Source organism: Euphorbia lathyris, chromosome 1 (assembly GCF_963576675.1).
Source record: "Euphorbia lathyris chromosome 1, ddEupLath1.1, whole genome shotgun sequence".
NCBI classification, from domain to species: domain Eukaryota; kingdom Viridiplantae; phylum Streptophyta; class Magnoliopsida; order Malpighiales; family Euphorbiaceae; genus Euphorbia; species Euphorbia lathyris.
The window spans coordinates 66875307-66895156 of record NC_088910.1 but is presented as its reverse complement, the minus strand read 5'-3'; the positions used below and the strand labels follow the sequence as shown (position 1 = coordinate 66895156).

The 19850-nt window shown below is 36.4% G+C and overlaps 2 protein-coding genes across 7 annotated transcripts; one reads left to right on the top strand and one right to left on the bottom strand.

The window, feature by feature from the left end:
- Positions 1 to 1264: 1264 nt before the first annotated feature.
- On the top strand, positions 1265 to 8479 carry LOC136200587 (GDP-L-galactose phosphorylase 2-like). Of its 6 annotated transcripts, none has more exons than XM_065990982.1 (10): positions 1265 to 1421; positions 1624 to 1716; positions 2229 to 2667; positions 4082 to 4194; positions 4294 to 4353; positions 5200 to 5427; positions 5859 to 6047; positions 6230 to 6481; positions 7494 to 7707; positions 8053 to 8479. In XM_065990982.1, exons 3-9 carry the CDS (start codon positions 2583 to 2585, stop codon positions 7683 to 7685), a joined length of 1119 nt encoding a protein of 372 aa, XP_065847054.1. In that variant the 5' UTR covers positions 1265 to 1421; positions 1624 to 1716; positions 2229 to 2582; the 3' UTR covers positions 7686 to 7707; positions 8053 to 8479. The 6 variants fall into 6 exon arrangements, with proteins under 6 accessions (XP_065847054.1, XP_065847070.1, XP_065847038.1 ...); XM_065990998.1 differs by having other exon boundaries at positions 7788 to 8479; XM_065990966.1 differs by having other exon boundaries at positions 7494 to 8479.
- Positions 8480 to 9130: 651 nt separating this feature from the next.
- LOC136200579 (probable receptor-like protein kinase At1g30570) lies at positions 9131 to 12029 on the bottom strand. Its single transcript, XM_065990955.1, has one exon. The coding sequence runs from the start codon at positions 11746 to 11748 to the stop codon at positions 9268 to 9270; it is 2481 nt and encodes an 826-aa protein (XP_065847027.1). The 5' UTR covers positions 11749 to 12029; the 3' UTR covers positions 9131 to 9267.
- Between the last annotated feature and the right edge of the window lie 7821 nt (positions 12030 to 19850).

Here is a 19850-nt window from a genome sequence, read left to right as displayed (position 1 = left end):
GTTCTGGCCATGTTGAGTCCCTTTGCCATGCTCTGAGGGATTGTTCTAAAAGTATGAAGGTTTGGAAGGAAGTCCTTCCTCCTCACATTCTTCCGTCATTCCTTGCCTATCCTGAGGCTGATTGGTTCCAATCTGGGGTGAGTGGGAAGCTTCTGGCTAAGGTTGAGCATGGGGAGGTTATCTTTGCTATCATTTGTCACCAAATATGGAAGTGGAGAAATGAAGAAATCTTTGGTGGTAAGGAGATGTATGTTCATAACTTACCTGAGTTTTTCTCGAGGAAGCTCTCTTCAGTTATTGAAAGTTTTAAAGGGGATTCTTTGGTTAGAGCTTCTCAGATTAAGGAGGAGCGTCTTGTCGGTTGGTGTAGGCCCAAGGAAGGGGTGGTGAAGCTCAATACAGATGGTTCTTGTCTGGTTAGTGGGAGAATTGCGGCCGAAGGGGTTTTAAGGGATGGAGGGGGTGCCTGGATGTCTGGTTTCTCTCATAACATTGGTATGGGGTCATCCTTCTCGGCGGAGCTGTGGGGTATCCTCTCTGGGATTAAGCTTGCCAAGAGTCTGGGTGTCAAGAGGCTCTCAGTGGAGTCTGATAATAAGGAGGCCATTGATATGATCTCCAACAATCATGCTATCTGTTTTAATAGCCAAAACCTTATTAAAGCCATTAGGAGGCTTGTCTCCGATTTTGAATCTGTTGAGTTCAGACATATTTACAGAGAGCAAAACCGTATTGCGGACCGCCTGGCTGCTGCTGGCCATGAGAGGATGCTGGGTGTATCCATTCTTTCTAGTCCTTCTTCCTTTCTCTTACCCCTTCTGCTTGAAGACAGGATCGGGGTCAGCTTTCCTAGGCTGATCCCAGGCTAAGTTGTACTTGTTTCGTTTTGTTTTTTCCTTTCCTTGTTTACCAAAAAAAAAATGGCAAACAACTAAGATTATGATATGTGATTCTAATATTGGAAAAGAATTTTTTTTATTGTTGAACAAGTACAAACTTCTTTTTTAATATGTTTTAATTTATTTTATAAATTATGTAATAACATTTTAAGATATTGTATCTAACTTACTTTTTCTATTATTTACTGTTTTTACGAGTGATTAATTGATTATATTTTATATAAATTTAAGAGGCTAATTGAATATTTTATACAAATTTGACAAAATATCGAAATATTTTGAAAGTTCAATCAATTTTTTTTTTTTTTTTTTTGTACAAGTTGAACCGCAGATGATGTATTAAGCAAAAAAAAAAAAAAAACAAACTATGAAACGTGATGTATCACGTAATTTCCTCAATAATCTATTCCTGATTCGAAGGTATGATAAAGCAGATCGGAGAAGCAGTCAGCACGATCACGATCGACGAAATAACGCACAGATTCATATAGAGCGCCACAAATCTGATCATCCCACTTCTTGGTTAATCATGATTCTCCGTATTCTGATTATCTCAATTTGTTCCATCTATTCTGATTTCTTGATATATTACTCATTTTGATTGCTTTTATGCAGGAATTGAATGAAATGTCAGTTTATTTAGTGTATTTTAATTGTTAATTTATTTATTTTATAATTATGCGTATAATTTTGTTGATTGATTAGTAACGATTTTTACATGCAGAGATTGATTTGGTCTTCGTTGAGATTCTGGTGAGGTTGTTATATTCTTGGAGCTCTGAGGTATAACAATCATCGTTCATATAACTTTGAAAAGGTTTGTTTCATTTCTGAATCCAGTGTCCTGTTTTTATCGCAACTTTAATTTGGAAGGAAATTTGTATAAGTTTGGGGCAAGCTAAGGAATAAATTGAACGAACCTTGTCTATGGGGTTATTTTTGGTTTCTGAGAAAGCTTAAAATGGGGAAAACGCAACGTAGAAGGGAAAATGGGGGTACAGAAAATAAGTTTATGATGAATGCTTTGGCTTTATTATGAATACGAATTATTGTAACATCATTTGGGGCCACTTGATTCATTGATCTGCTTGTGCCGAGGGTTCAGATTTCTGAAAAGGCTCGTGCTGCTGATGCTTTATTGTCACACATAGGTTTCAGCTGGTTGCTTTTAATTATTTGCTTGCGTTTCAGATTAGACAGCTTTTTCATAGTTCCATATTTTCCCTTTCTCTTCTAATGGTATAGTTATTCTAAGCAAAGTGCTATTGTCCATTGATGAAGGTAGAAAATTGGTGATTATATTTGATTTGTCCATTATGTATTTTCCAGTTCCTGTGCAAGTTTTGAGACAACAGAAGGGGTCTGCTGGTCCAATTGGGGCTGGCTTTGCTTGTTCATCACGGCTCTAAAAGGAGAAACACGTGTTAAGAAGATTAGACGGGGAAAATCATGTGTTCAAGCATTTCCTAAGTTTTTGATATCATCCCCTTCATTTCACGGTGGCCGTGGTGCCCTACCTTCAGCGGGTGGGCATCCAGCAGATCTTACCTTTCTCGCTGGAGGTGGGTGCTGATACAGGGATTTGAGGAATTCGGATCTTCTTTGAATTGGAGGGTTCTTATACTGCAATTACATATAATACATTAGCTTATTGATAATCTGAAAAATACAAGCTACCGAAGGATGGTTACAATCAAGCCACTTGATAACAATTTACTGTCAAAGCATGCAACTGAGCAGTTGGGCCGTCCTCATTTCTGCTCTCAAGGTTAGTGGTTATTGTTTATTTCTCTATTTGTGATTGGAATCATTTAGTGGAAATCTTACACATTATAGTGTTGTGTGTATGTATGATCATCTTTCTTCTTGTGCACATCTATCCTTCAAATTTGAAATTTGACCATGCTTGTCAATTTTGAACCTGGACTCAATGCTGAACTCTTAATAGCAGCATAAGTCTTAGTCCGATATACTGTAGGAAATGGCTTTTACTTAAGTTATATTATTTGTATAATACGATTGTCAAGGATGAAGTATCTTGCTTCTATCTTATATTACTCCACTTGGTCCTTCTCCATTGCTAGTTTGCTTCATTATCTGTGCTTGAAGATCTTGTTATTATTCTATTCTGTTTTATTTAGCTATCAACTTGAGAAACAAATTTCTGTCATGTATCAATATAGGAAGGACTGATTGGTTATTTGCCAATTCAGGGTGACGATTATTCTAGTTATGCTGTTAGTAGTTTAATGCTTTAATTGTTAATTTCCTAGCTGTTATTTTCTATTAGCCGTCGTATTGCATTTAGGATCATATTATTAGACTATTTCGACTGTAGCTAGTTTGTTATGACAACTGTAGAATCTTTAGCTGTATTTGTACCTCCTGCTGACCTCAGCTTAGCACAACTGCTATATAAGGTCCTGGAATCACTACCACAAACTATCAATAAACAAATATCAAGTTAATCCTTCTATATTCTTCTTCTTCTTTCCCTATCTCTCTCTTTTCTTCCCCTATTTCTCTAATTCTGTTCTAATCCTTACCGTCAGAATTCCTAATCCTGACATTCTCATGTCGTGGATTAAGAATTGAATAATTGTAATGTTAAGTGTGAATTTGTGAATTAAAGTAAAACCAACATATATACCTTCAGCATCAAACAGAACAGAACTCATTGAAATGTGATATAGTTTGACCAATATGGATTGGACACATGGCAACTGGAAAGCCTTTTGCTTGGAAAGCAAAGAAAGTGGACCAATCTTTAAAACCTATTTGCATATATAGGATGAAGTCAACATTCACAGGTATATTACGTGTCACTTTTAGATTGTATCTTATTTTTATATTCATATCAGGTAGCCATATTGAAAAAAAAAGCCTTTTAATTGAGGGGAATATCGAATTACTAGGGAGTTCTTGGAAATAAAAGTATAAAAGGACAGTGCATGCAATTGTAGGCGTGGTTTTATTTTGTTTACAGTCTAGATATGTGATTTGTTTTTTTTTAAGCCTAAGTTCATATTGTTTAGGGGAGGGATAGGGTATAATCTAGTCTATTTTGATGAATAAGGGATTATGCATACTTGTTAGTTGAGGCTTACAGAGAGTACTTAAATGTGTAATGAAGCTCCTTTATGTTTACCCAACTGATTCTGGATTTCAATGATTTTGCTTAGGTACGAAAATCCCCAATTACTGTTTTGGTACTCAGTATCTTGTAGGCAATGAGGGACTCTCATGCATGTCTGAAGAAGAACAAACTTTATTGGATTCTCTTCTTCTTGCTCAGGTAAAGAAAAAAAGTTTGTCATACATATCCTATTCTTCTTAGCCACCAGATGTACCTGTTTTGGTGTTTACATGCAGTTTTCTTCTTGTTATTTTGCAGTGGGAAGGGGGGATGTGGAAAGGTCATTTCAGATATGATGTAACTGCCTCCGAGATTAAGGTTTTATATTTAGTATTGAAAAAGTGTGTGTGTGTGTTTTTTTTTTTTTTTTTTTTTTTTAAATTTTTTTTTATGAATAAACAAATAAACTACATATACTGAATGCAGAATCAAGTTTGATTCTTAGGGATGAGTGGATTTTACGGCTCGACTTTTGAACTATAAGTTTCAACCTCTTTGTAAGCAAGCATTTTCAGTTCTCTAAACAGAATGCTTCATATAAATACCTAATTGCATGATTAACATTCACAGTTGCCATTTTCTTAAGAAAAAAAAACCCTGTTCTGTTGTGCATATTATGAAGCTAGATCACTATCCGGTAAATACCCATGACTTTCATCTTTTTACTTCCAAATAAGCAATTGAAATCTTAATGAGCAGTAGGAATCAATCAGATATTAACTGTGTTAGCAAACTCATTGCATTTGGTCATCTGTGCCTATTTCTTGTTGGTAATGATGATAGGATGTAAAAGTCCCCAAAAGTACACTGCCCTATGGTAGAGCGCATGTATAAGTCAACCCCTTCTGTTTTGCTTAGAAAGAGTTCAGGAACCAGTTTAACTTAAGGTTCCGAAGAGCTAAGCCACAAAATATATCTTGAGATAATTTTTACCCTTGTAAATCAAATTTCATTCTCAACATTTATATATATATATATATATATATATAATGAGCTTGCACATAATTACTGGAAGATTCTTAAGACAATATTACATGATCATGTCCAAAAAAAAAAAAACAGCTGTACTAGGTCACATGAAATCAGAATCAATGACTACGATAAAGTCTTGCTTGAAGGTATCAATTGACTGAATACAGCTATATTTTCTGTTACATTTTGCAGATTGTTGGGGGTAGAAGAAAGTTTCTTGCCCAGTTGAATGATAGGAATACAGTTTGTTCACAGTATCCTGAAAAGAGTAGAATTTGCCATCAAGAGGATCTGCATGCGTTTGACTTGACCAAGCAATGTGAGGAATTGCTCTTTTGCATTACAAACAGTGATAAGGCAAACTCTGAGCTTATTCCTTCAGCTGATGTGCCTAATACTGCCATCTTCATCATGATCAACGTAAGTTGTAGTTTGTATCCACTTCTTTAATTTTGCTTCAGCCTTCAAGTATTATAGAGGCTATTTCAACTTTGTTTGAAGCGTCAAGATTGTGTTGCATTTCATTATCTTGTACTAAATTTCTAGTCATTCATGGTGGGCATGTTATTGGTTCTGGTCTTTCTCTCTTCTTTCTGTCTTAAAATCAGTGTCTATGGTATGGGGGCATGTTATTTGGCTAATATCTTCAATAAATTTGTTTTTGGTTTCTTTTCTTTAAAAGCAAATCAACTGAGTGCTACCGTGTCACTCTTTCTTTTTCTTCCACCCAAAGCTCTTCAGAAAGTCCGATGTCAATATTGATTGCAAAATCTGTTACGAAATTAAAATTGTTTTTTACTTTATTTATTTTTTATTTATTTTACTGACCTGTGGAACAATTGTTCTTGAAGGTAAACCCTATTGAGTATGGCCATATTTTCCTGGTACCTCATGGCTTTGACAATCTTTACCTTGCCAAGGGTGGAAGGATGTCAAGAATTTTAGAAATGGTTGAGAGAATTGCTATTGAGATCAATAACTTCTCTTTTCATTTGTTCTATGATTATCCTGGACCCACTTCTTCACAGCTGGAATTTCAGGTACTTTTTGTTTGTCAGCCTACTTGAACATAGGAAAAACTTACTAAATATTTGAACATAGTTGAACTGTTCATGGGGAAAACTGACAATTTTTTGAAATTGTTATGTACCTGGAAATACCATTATGCTCTCTATATTCTCGATAAAGTGCAAATTATTATGTTTTTTCTTCTCTGGTTTAGGCTTGCTACTTTCCGGAGCTCTTACCAGTGGAACGCATGCCTGTTGATCTCTTATTTGGTGATAGATGCAGAAGGATTTCTATTTCAACTGTCCTGGATTATCCCATCAAGACCCTCATATTTGAGAGTAACTGCAATTTTAAGATATTGGTGGAGGTTCTTGCTGAGACAATTTCTTTTTTACTGGATGAAGGCATATCGTATAACCTGATGATATCAGATCATGGCAAGAAGATCTTCTTGTTTCTTCAGGTGAAATAGCCTATAGAATACAGGATCCCTTGTTCTGTATTTGATCCCTTACTAAGGAGTTTTGTTTCTGATCAGTGCTTGTTACACTAGATTAAGAGTCTACACGAATATATTTTATTTAAGAGCAATACATATATATATACAAGGTCCTCCTTCAATCAAGGAGACAAACTGACCCTACCAGCAGCTCTAGCAGCCCCGGCATGCTATTCATTAATTACATTGACTTGTGCTCTAACACTTGTAATGGGAAATGCATACGATATGGATTAAGGGAGGGGTATCCTTCCATTTGCCTGATTACTTTTTTATTTTTTATTTTTATCTTGGTTAAAAGAGGTCTTATGCAGATTTTTTTTCTATTATATTTTTAAAAAAAGAAAGAGATGCATTGGAATTCTACAATTTTAACTTGGTGCAATTTGTGTTTCTTGGACACGACTTTTTGATTGGATTACTAATTTACTGGACTTGAATACATAAACTCCTGTGTGCAGCCACATGCACGTAAAGACTCTCAAGCTTCAATCATTTATCTTTGAAATTTAATTGCATTGTGGTATTAGAATGGGATTTTAATTTATCATGTGGTTATGAAGGCCTAGATTTTTATGCTGGACTTGGAAGAGCAAATTTCTGCAGCAGACCTGTTCCCTGGCATGGGGTATGAGTTACTAGGACTCTAGGTTCCGCCAAGGAAAAATGTGGATATTTTTTTCTTTTGTTTGATGAGACAAAACTGCGGATTTGATTTTACTGGTTTGGTTCACCTTTGTTATTTTACTGATGTTCTCATATGGTATTCACAATCATATATATTATATTTTCTTTCTTATTGATTGAATTCCTTTGTTCATTCAAGTAGGGGTCTTTGGAAGTTAAGTTTAACAACTCATCATACCTAGAGCTTCATGCATTAGAGATGCTGAATTGCATCATTTTTTCTCTTTTAGTGAAGTTGATCTATCATGAAATTTGACTTTTGTGGTCATTGTGGCTAAAATGTATGCAGGCGCAAACATTTTCAAGTTACTGCATTTCAGCATGGGAGTGTGGAGGCTACTTTCTGTTCAGGTCTAGGCAGGAGTTTGACCAAGTTACAGAGGCAGACCTGCTTAAACGTTTAACCTCCGTCTCACTTGATGATGAAAGCTTTGTGGCAGTGAAACAGATCTGTTGCGGCATTGTGAGCAAGACAACTTGATACATTGATAAATATGTACTAGGTATGAAGAGCTTCCTGTGGACCATTTTTTTTTACAATGGACAAGTACAGAAAAAAACCTGTGGTTTCATACGTTTGCAGGTAGAGGAATGTGGTTTTTTGTTGTGAAGGGCATGCATTTTTGGGCATTTGCAAGTAGAGGAATGTGGTATTTTTTGCTGCAAAAGACATTAGCAAATACTGATATTATTGGTCGAATTCCTTATTTTGCTAGCGGTACAAAACACAGTTTCCTTTACAGGAAAAGATATCACATTCCTGCAAATATACGAAACCACATGGGTTTTTTCTGTACTTCTCCCCCTTTTTTATGTTGTACATGACCAGTGATGTTCTGGACTCGTAGGGTTCATTCTAGTCGTAAATTGTGAGAAAAAAATTGTTGACTTGACTGTTGCGAAGTTGGGAGTCATGTTTATTCTGCTCTCACCTGTGCCCAAGAAGGTGGTGTTTTGCTACTGACTTATGTGTGAATGTTGTGCTAGGATGGTTCATCCTTACTGATTTCTGGTATTTGTATTTGAACCTTGTACCAAACACTAATAGGGTCTTATTTTGTGTCTTTTTATTTGCATAAATGGGATGGGATTATACCAAAATCCAAGCAGTGCTCAACTCTCTTATGAATGGGTTTGCTAAGTGCTGAAGTAGCCCACTGTATATGAGAAGTTATTTTACTTAAATGTGCTGCTCGACATGAACGTATGTTTATAAACTAAGAATGTAAACCTTAAATTGCATTCATAAACCTCTATTGTATATTATTTGAAATTCATTTGTGTGATATGTGGATATGAGTTGGATGCATAAGGCAGCAGGTTATTAGGGGACTTCTTTTAAGAAATAGTTATAGATGCAGAGAGTTTGCTAATACAGTTGATTTAAAAAGAAGAGTACAGTTGAGTTGGATGGATGGATGGATGGATGGATGGGCTATTCCGATTTCCTACACGGAGAATTTCCAAATAGCAACTAGCAAGTGTACATGGATAGGTGAAGCCACATGAGGTAGCTCTTTTCCTAGAATTTTTAAGTTTAAGCTCAAGAGCCGTTGGTTTAGTTCAGCAGAGTTTGAGGTGGTAATGCCAAAATGTGTTTTACTCGAGAAGAAATTATATTATTCTTCAAATAACTTCTACAATTATCCGTAATCCCAAGTTAATATATAAAATCATCTTTTTATCTTACATTTCTTTTATATAATCCTGCATTTGAAAATAAACAATATGTATTCGATAAATCTCAAAATTTGTTCTGCATCCAATTGAATTCATCTTTAAGTAGGTCAATCTTCTCCAGAGACTGTAAAAATTGGGGGTTGTTCTTCATATTGTTAGTGAAATTTCATAATCTTGACGAATACATTAGAATTGTATTTGATTTGATGTAAGAAAGAATTAAGAGATAATTAATTACCCATCTGATACTTGACTAACCTTGTGATTAGCTTAATATGGATAAAATCAACGTACGTACAGTTTAATCTTATAAAAGAATAAAGAACAACAAACTAAACATCTTTCTTCTACCATCTGAATTGCATATTCACAATTTTCATTTATCATCCATCACTTTGACTTCTATCAGACTCTTCTTCCAGAGCTTGTTTCCCCTTTTCTTCTGCATCCTCCGGAGGCTGACTCATTGACAGGCTACTATCCGTAACACTCCCACGCACCCAAGCTTCATGCAGTTGCAACACGTATTCTAAATGCCACAAAACTTCCCCCATTGTAGGCCGATTCTTCCCCTCATCGCCAAGACATTTTTCTGCTATCTCCCCAAACTTTTTCATCGACTTAGGGCAGTAATTTCCTTTAAGGTGCGAGTCGATTATGGTCTCAAGCGACCCCTGCTGTTGCAACTTCAGTGCCCACTCAGCAAGGTTGATCTGATCTTTCGGCAAGGTTGGGTTTATTACTGCTCGAGCACAAACAACTTCAAACAATACTACACCAAAAGAGTAAACATCAGATTTTTCAGTCAACTGCTGTCGCCTGAAATATTCAGGATCAAGATATCCAAAGCTTCCTTTCACTGCAGTACTGACATGGGTATGATCCAAAGCTGGACCAGTTTTTGACAACCCAAAATCGGACATTTTTGCCACGAAATTTTCATCAAGCAGTATGTTAGTTGTCTTAACATCCCTGTGAATTATCCCATGGTCTGCTCCCGTATGAAGGTAATGAAGTCCCCGGGCAGCTCCAATGCATGCTTCTAGCCTTTGCTTCCATGTCAATTGAGGAAGATCACTACCGAAAAGATGACTTCTAAGAGTCCCGTTTCCCATGTACTCGTAAACCAAGATCATCTCATTCTGTTCTTCACAGAATCCAATCATGGAGACCAGGTGCCTGTGTCGGAGCTTAGAGAGCATCTCAATCTCTGTTTCAAATTCAGCCAGGCCTTGCTCAGATTGCGGGTTTGCTCGCTTAATCGCTACAAGGGTTCCATCTTCGATTTCCCCTCTATAAACCTTACCAAATCCTCCAATTCCGATCACAAAACTTTCATCGAAATTATTCGTTGCTGCACGGATTTCTGCCAGTGTAAACCGCTTGCCTACTCTGCCGGGCATTATAGATCCGTATGAACTTTGCACTCCTCCCTTAGCTTTACCGATGCTACTTAGAACCGAACCGTGCAGGAAAAGTGGCCTCCACCCAGTAGCATTGTCTTTGGTGTCACTCAATTCTTTTCTTCTATTTCTGCAGAAGCAAATGAGGAATGCACATATAACTCCAATCACAAGAACAGAAGCTACACCAGCTACAATTCCTACCCAGAGAATCGTAGAGTTTGATTTTTTAACGGAATTCCCAGCTGAATCAAACAATTCAACGTAAGCCAGGTTTCCATTTCGGCTGAGTTTAAAAATCTCAAGCCCATTTAACAGTGCATCTGTTCCTGAAGCACCAGCTGCAGTATCAGGACCGAGTTGAATCCACAATGTGTTGATTTTAGAGGAAACTGGATCAAAATAATCTTGATGATAAGCTCTGTTCTTCCCTCCAGCTTGCACATATACATCGAAGTTATCGGCAGCAGACCTATTATTTATATAGATCCTAAAAATCCTCTGGTTTGCCTTGTCATACTGCAACTCACAGAAATGCAACCGAATTAAATAATCAAAATTAGGATTCACTTCAAATTTCCATGACATGTTAAACCTTTTCTCTAGTACTTCAGTGTTGGACATAGCTCTTGCTGTTTCATAAACAAGAAGAGGAGCCACCGATGAGTCATTACTGGAAACGTAGGTGATATTGGAACCGTTTCTGATTTCAGAACCAGCATTTTCAGTGATCATATAGCTCGAATCCACTTCCCACATCCTCCAAAAATCGGAATCCCGACTGGATTTGATCTGTGGACCTCCAACATTCAACCTATACATAGTTTCAATCCCCCGTCCGGTCAAATTGAGGTTCACCTCATTCCCACCTACTCTGTTGACAGAGTCAGCGAAAATCCTATCTGGCAGTGGAACAATCTCGATGGCATTTATGAAGCCAAATGACCCTTTTGATGGAATGAAGTGAAGTAGAAGCACATCCAAATTGAAAAGAATGTACTCTCTAACGAGGGAGGAATAAGTTGAATTAGTATTGGAGTAGTTATTTTTGTGAAAAATCTCGGCTGGAACATTAAAATTAGAAAGCAGGTTGAGAGCATTAGCTATGACAGTGAATGAAGAATGATTGACATTAAAATTCTGAAAAGGGAATGGACAAAAGTGGAGCCTAAGAAAGCAATCTCCCTGAATTCCTTGAAATGTGTAGTTGAGAACATCAGTGAAAATCCGGGCAGATTTATACAAGGAGGCCAAGCTGGAATCAGGAGTGGCAGCAGATTGAGAGGAAGAAGCAGCAAGGGTAAGATTAGTAATGGTTTCCAAGTCACCAACCCATTTTCTACCATCAACAGTAACAGTGGTATTTGTCCCACAATTGATAAGAAAAGCTTTTGATTGAGCTTGTTCACTTGTAAATATAATCACAAGAAATACAAGACTCATAATATGGATCTTCTCCATCACCAATTTCCCTCTATAATCGAATAGTTATAAAATGCAAAATTAACACGTTACCTTGATCAAACCCATATGAATGATATAGGGCAAGCAAGAATGGGTATGGGTATGGGTATGGCTCCAATCCAATCAAGAAAACTCTGTTAATCAGCAGATCTGAAAACAAAGAAAAGAGATGGGTTGAAGTGAAGTGAACATGGGTTGTTTGTTGTTAGCATAGAAAGAGTGGGAAATTGGGAATGTTCATTTCATCAAGAGAGACAACACATAATTTATTATAAGTGCTGCATTATTTCTGTTTCTGAGGTGGGTCACATGCACTTGTCTCAAACTACCCTTCACTATCCCATTATTTTTATATCTTTGCCTTTATCGTTTTCTCTTCCGTACCAATAGTACCCCTACTCGGTCCTTTCACCCTTTCTTTCACTCTCTTCCTCCTATGCATGTCTATTCTTAACTATAACACTTTCTTATTAATTGCATCCATTAATTAATATTTATCTATTTCTAAAGTAAAAATACAATTTAAATAAAAGTATGTTTAGTAAAAATCAATTAATACGTATGAATTGAGTCAAAATGACATGTATTGTGAAACAAAAAAAAAAATTCTCTAGAAAAACTTTTATTGCGGAACGAATGGAGTATCTTATATACATGGTTATCAAAACCGAACTGGTCAAAGAACCGAAAGAGCTAAAGAATGAAAGGTTCAAGGTTGAACCGGAGTTGAACTAAGGTTCAAATAAGGAAAAATTACAAAACTTAGTCAAATGAGAGATCCATTTACATATTTAACGCATTTACTAAACTTACTACATATGTAGACTATTTTTGTGTGACTTTCTCACAATACCTTTAATATATGTATAACACTTAGAAATTTTTTAGCCTTTCTTCTTTCTCCCTCCCGTCTGACTTCGCAGATTTCGCAATATGCAAAGTCTGTGAAGATAATGTTTAGTTCAGTATATGATTTTAAGCGCAGATTTCGCAATATGGAAAGTCTGTGAAGATAATGTTTGGTTCAGTATATAATTTTAATTCACAGATTTCGTAATATGTGAAGTCTGCGAAGATAAAAGATGTGTTTTTAAGCATTTTTATCATCGCAGACTTCGCATATTGCGAAATCTGGGAACTGGTATATAACATAAAATGCATAACAACAAGAGATTCTAACATTAAAAACATAACATTTTCAAAATTTACAACACGATTGCAACAATAACAACATTAAAATTAAAACATTATCAAAATTTACAACAAGATTGCCGCAATAACAACATTCAAACCATTTCAAAGTCAATGTGACGAATCTTGACGGAAATTTCTCCATGTATCAGAAGAGAATCCAAGAAAAAATTTTCATTTGCATCCCAATACATCGACCTCTTGAAAGGGATGTTATGTATTCAACCACCTTCAGAAAAATTTAATCGTGTTAGGAAGAAAAATGACAATTTGGCTTCGCGGAAAACAGATTTCGCGAAGTCTGCGAAAAGAAATATACAAGGAAGATGATGATTTTACTTCGCGAAAAGAGGATTACGCGAAGTCAATTAGAATAACTAATCTTTATAATTAAGGCCCTAAAGAATTTAATTGAATTATCAGTTCCATTAATAAATTACCCGATGTAATCTAATTAATCAACTGATCAATTAATTACATTAGAAAATTTATTAATTAACTATAATCAATTTCCATTACTAACTTGGTTAACTTGTAATTTAACAAATAACCAATTAGTCCTTTAAGTTAATTAATTTACAATTAATTAATCCGTTCTTTTCTGATTAAATACATAATATGTATTTATTACTTAAACTTCATCCCAGCGGTTGTGTGTGCACGATGCTATGGGTCCGTCCTCAGTCAGCTATGGGCTAATGCCTACTGACCGTAAGTGGGTTCTAGCAAACCATTACGGGCCCTAACTGATACGAATTATTCCAGCTATCTCAAGAAGACATGAAACCCAATAGATGTTCTATCAGTATCTCTTACCAATTGCATATCGTATGGTTTATTATATTTCTTGGTAAAAAAATGAACTGGTGAACTAGACAAGTAAACTACTTATCAGGGTATGGCCATACACTTCCTCAGTTCCAGTTATCAAGTGGTCAGTGATATCAGCTTACTATTAGGTGAGTGATAATTAATTCACTTCACTTATCACCAATAATGTGTTCACTGATTCACCCAACATACCCGTATTTGGCATCCTGTTATGGACCTGTTAGGCGTATATCAAAGTGAACCAGATTCTATGTCATTTACTATAATGAAATCAGGTCTGGAGATAATAGAGTTCTACATATAGAAAGATCAATGACATGTCCACCATGAATCTTTCTAAAGCGGATCGATCTAGTCCCGTATGGACTACATCAACATGTTACCTACATCCATATTTTACTATATAAGTATTGCAGTCGTATGTTCAATACTACTGCCTAAATACTGAATATATAAGTCTTTGGTGTTATTCATTCCTATGAATAGAACAGACCCTAGATAGATTAATGATTAACAATCAATGGATACTCTATTCAGGTTTATTGCACAATATATAAATAGAATAAATTAATGCCTTTATTCATATAACATTTAACAATGTATTCCAACAATATACACAATGTTCAATACAAAGTATGAAACCAATGCCTAAAAACTAGGGCACACCAATAATCTCCCATTTGACCTAGGTCCAAGTAGGCATTGTCGTAATTCCTATAGATTTAATATGACCATCATGTTTCATCTGAGGCAGCACCTTGGTCAATGGATAAGAGACATTGTTCACTATGTCAACCCTCTCCAATGATATGTCACATCTATTCACGAGACTTAAATGTAGTGAAACTTCCTGAGCACGTGTTTGGATCCATTACGTGATCTGGGCTTCTGAGCTTGTGTGATGGCTCCATTGTTGTCACAGAAAACCACAACTGGGTTTAGAATGGTGGGAACTACTCCTAAATCAGTTATGAACTTCTTGATCCAAAAGCTTCCTTTGCAGCATCGCTCATAGCAATGTACCCAGCTTCCATTATAGAATCAGCAATAGTTGGTTGCTTTGTTGACCTCTAACTAACGACATCGTTGTTCAAGAGAAAAACATATCCAGACTATGACGGGAATTCATCCTCATCAGTCTGAAAACTCGCATCAGTGTAACCTGATATCACCAGCTCATATTGTCCTCAAAACACTATGAAAGCATCCTTGGTATGGTTGAGGTATTTCAAACACTATGAAAGCATCCTTTTGTCTTCCTTAGTCTTAGGACCAAACTTCTTACTCAGTTTCAACCCATGGCACATAGGAAGGAATCCCTTCTTTGCATTATCCATGCTGAACCTTTTAAAAACTTTATCTATGTACGAGGCTTGACTCAAACCCAGAAGCTGTCGGGATCTATCTCTGTAGATTCTGATCCTTAAGATCGTTTCAGCTTCTCATAGGTATTTCATTGCGAAGCATTTGTTCAACCACTACTTTCCACCTTGCAGTGTTGAAATGTCGCCTCCAATGAGGAGTATGTCATCAACATATGGCACCAGGAAAATACATACGCTCCCACTAACTTTCATATACACATAAGGCTCATCAAGATTCTGTATGAATCCATACTTTGTGATGGCTTCGTTGAATTTCCGATTCCATGACCGAGATGTTTGCTTTAAATCGATGGCTTTAATCCACTCCAAAGTTATTCTGGTGTTGTATCTTACAAAGCTGTAGTAGGACATTGATTGAGCATATAAATTTCCCACTTTACTACTTTTAACCAAAAAGACTTTAGAACGCCTTTTTCAGATAACATACTCCTTGCACAGTTCATCACTGTACGGTTCTTCCTTTCTGTGACTCTGTTTTTGATGGCCAGCCCAGTTTCTTTCTCAAGAAATATTTTAAACCGTTTGAACATAATAAACGGGTAAATTTCACCTATGGTGTACAACATTTACCCTATTTCACACTTTGGTGTACAACTTTCAATTTGTCTCACTAATATGTATGAACTTAGTGGTGACCTATCATTATGGTGTATAGTTGGTGAAAATGACCGGTCAACGCGCCACCTCACCATTTTTCAAATTTTATTAAATACACTCTATATGCAATTCCCAAAATATACTTTATCTAAAAAAATAAAAATACACTCTCTCATTAGTGCAACTCTCTCTTTCCCATGGCTATTGTCTCTCTCTAACTCCTTTCTCTCTCTAATGGTTTCTCTCTCTAATTCAGTTGCCATTTTCACCATTATTTTCATAAAAATTTCTTACTATTTTAGATTTTATCAATGAAATATGAAAAGTGAATCGAGGAAGAGAATGATAAATTGATTCAAAGGACAATCAGAGTTGTGCTTCAAAAATCAAAAACACAGAAGAGGAAATGATTAAAAACTACACAAGAACTGACCTGAATACAAAAGCTTGAATTGGAAATTCGAGAAGTAAATGGAGGAAGAGAATGAGAAATTACTGGAACAGATGGGAAAGTAATTACATTAAAAATATATATATCAGAGGTACGGAATTAATGGAAACCGAGAAAATAGACAAATTAGGCTGGAACTTTTTATTTGATTTCCGTTTGATCAAAATTACAATTTATAAAACGATGCATCTGAAAAGAGATTGATAGTTATATACAATAGTTTATAGATATGTTATATACAATAGTTTATAGACTAGAACTTTTTATTTGATAGTTATTGATAGTTATATACAATAGTTTATAGACTAGAACTTTTTATTTGATAGTTATTGATAGTTATATACAATAGTTTATACGTTGGAACTTTTTATTTGATTTTTGTTTGATCGGAATTGCAATTTACAAAATGATCCATCCTAATTGCCACTTCTCTTACTTTGCATCCTAACTACCCAGCTCATCGTCTCTCTGGATCATGAATTCCACCATTGATGCTTCTAATTATTTCTTCAAGCTGAGATTGCCATCTGTCCTCCCACACTTCTTTATCAACATGATTATGACCTCCCTCTTTACCACTGAAAAGAGCTCTAACCATGTCTTTATCTTACGAAGCTCTGGATTTAGGATCTGATAATGTTGTAATCAGTAGTTAAAATTCCTCCGCACTCCAGTTTATTGATGCGCCTCACGATATTGGTACCGCAAGGCTTACTGAGGGATAAGTGTACCCCGTCGTTATCAAGTAATAAAATCTGAACAAGTCCAGGTATCGAATCCACATGATTTATTCCTGCAAGTACCAAACGACTCAGTCTCAGTTGTTATCTCGGCTGTGGGGGGTTTGAATTTGGTTTTGTTAAATTAATCTACTCCTAGTTAAATTATGCTACTCCTAGCTAAGTTATTCTACCCGTAATTACGTTATTCTACTCATAATTGATCTTTCACTAATGAATTTACTCGAAGGAACATGGGATGATACAATAATAATGAAGATAGGTTTATTAAGGCAATTGATTAAAGACCTAACCCTAGTCACTTGTACTCGAGGCGATTAACCCTACTTATCCTTCTGACGTCCCTAGTACGTGATTCCCTTGTAAGGCCGATACTAGCTCTAAGGCTCAGCAATTTGGGCCTCATCAACTAAGAGGTTGTCAATCCTTAGGTTCTTACTAGGTCAGATTCGGCTCGCAATATGTGCCAACTTAATTTTTGGACTTTTGAATGAGTTAAACCAATCGAATAAAGCGTAAGACAAAGATTAAATCAATGAATCAATTTGAACAGAACAAAAAACTATAATATTATTAAAGATGGAGAAAAATTGTCACATGTATTCAATTAGCCTAGGATTCATAGACTATATCAAAGCGTTTAAACAAACTATGAAAGAGATGAGAAAATCCCTTTCAGGGAACCTGTCTACTGCTGCAGGCGTCTTCCTAGGACTTAAAGACGGACCTTGAACAATCCTCAGTGGACGGAGCTTCGGAAGTTCTTTAATGGAGGTTGAAGGAGATGGAGGAGGTGGAGAGGATTCTTCAAGGGTGAAAGCTAAGATAAATTACAAGAATGAAAGATATTTTACAATTGAAACTACCGGTCCTATTTATAGTCGCGGTTTGGGCCCTCATTCTGACCTAATTCATTTCCTTTTGCAGGTGGAAAGAGTGGGGACGAATCGTGGCATCGTGGGGTCGGGAATCAGTCTTTTGACTGACTCCCGCAAGTAGTTGCATCCGACTTCAGCTTTATCTTCTGTAGGTTCTGGGTCAGCTCGCCGAGCTGGGCGAGCCAGCTCGACGCGAGTTGGCCTCTAAGGGCCAGCTCGCCCAAGCTGGCTACTTCCAGCTCACCGAGCTGGCCCCTTAGGGGCCTGCTCGCCAGGCTGGCAGTGCCAGCTCGCCGATCTGGCCCAAAAAGGCCAGTTTCGACGAGAGGGAGTGCCCATAACGCCTTGTGCGACTGCCGGATGTCCCAAAATGCAATTTTCGCCCGAACGCGTTCCTGTTTTGATCTTCACACGCACGTAAACTTCAAATAAAATTAGTTCCGAGGCTAAATTGACCCGCCAATCGCTTGTTTTGAGTAAATACTCCGTTTGGTGCGACTTTTGGCGGACCAATTAGCCATAAAAGATAATTAAAACTTAATGTACATGCTAATTTGGCCATATTTGCCTAAAATAATTAGAAAACGAGCCTAAGCAACGAAAAGTAAATAGAACATATACAATTTCTAACTAACTCACACAAAAGCAAATAAATGTGAGAATTGCTCGCTTATTCACAAAACTACGCTAAAAACCGTCCTAAAACCGTACCCAAAGATAGGGGTTTTTGACCCCTATCAAACCTCCTCGCACTTAAAACTTTACTTGTTCCCAAGTAAACTAAAAAACTAAACCGGCAATCATAAGCCATCTAGGAGACCTCTTGGTTTTATTAGGTGCTTGACACAATTTCGAGCATCTGTAATTACATGCATTTGGAAGTACAAAGTAGAGACACGATTCCAAAAGCCGCATTTCAATTATCACGGGTCATATTCTTAAGAAAAGGATACATGTTCAATTTAACGAGCTTAAGGGGATAGCTAAGTAAAACACCTCACTATAGGTAGTTCACTCAATTCACACAATTTTAGTGGCTAAAGTGTTTACTCTCGGCTTATGTTCTTGCTTAGGATTACATTGATTTTGCACGTTCATCCGAGTTCCTCTACTATGCTACATGACTCCGACGATATCAAAAATAGCCTCGAATCGGGGTTGTAATGTGGTTAGAGGGTTAAAGGTACAACAAAGGTTAGGAGTTCTAGTGCTAGAAAAACAAGGTTTAAAATGGCTTTAGCAAATATAAAGTGATTTGAGCATTTTATTTCCTTATGTATATTTTTTCTAAGACTTTCTAATTTTAAGAACTGGGGAATGGAGTTCTCACTTTTTTGTTCGTCTCTTTTTCTTTTTTTCTTTTCTGTTTTTCTTTTTCTTTTGGATAATGATGCTCATTCACTTCTTAGCCTTTTGGCTTGCTACTATAGTGCCATAAACAAAGAGAAAGTGCTAGAAGAAACAAAGACTCGATGTGAGCTTTGCAAAAACTCGAGTTAGGTAACAAACTAAGTGATAGTTTGCGAAAAATCAGGTTAGAACGAAAGAAAAACTACAAGTTACAAAATACAGGCTCAAAGGGGCTTCCTAGAGTAGATGAAAAAGAAAAAAATAAGGTAAAGAAAAAGGTTAGTTCTAATGAGACTGATTCATCGTTTATCATCTCAAATCATTGCATGCAGGTTCAACTCAGTATTAGGTGCAAAATCTATAATATTTCCACAAGTCAAAGCATTCACACAAAAATGTCAAGAAAAAGAGCTTTTTGATGTTCGCTCTTGGGCTCAAATTCAACTCATAATTCTTGGGTTTCAATTTTGTGCTTATTAGTTCTCTCCAAGCTCAAATTCAATATCACATGCCTTCAATTCTTAAGTTATCTACCTAAGTACTGATTTTAGCATTTCTTCAAAAGTAAGGTCTAAATGCAATCTTTAGCTCATGCTCTTACAGATACAAGGATTGTGTCCTTACACCTAAACTAGTTGTCATGCAATTTTAGATTCGGTTCTCAGTCCCCAGAAAC

Bases quoted from the DNA above. Each gene is read 5' to 3' on its own strand.
- LOC136200587 (XM_065990982.1), top strand. From the start codon at position 2,583: ATGGTTACAATCAAGCCACTTGATAACAATTTACTGTCAAAGCATGCA. The intron at 4,354-5,199 runs GTTTTATATTTA...TACATTTTGCAG, and splicing joins TAACTGCCTCCGAGATTAAG to ATTGTTGGGGGTAGAAGAAA. The intron at 6,482-7,493 runs GTGAAATAGCCT...AAATGTATGCAG, and splicing joins AGATCTTCTTGTTTCTTCAG to GCGCAAACATTTTCAAGTTA.
- LOC136200579 (XM_065990955.1), bottom strand. From the start codon at position 11,748: ATGGAGAAGATCCATATTATGAGTCTTGTATTTCTTGTGATTATATTT.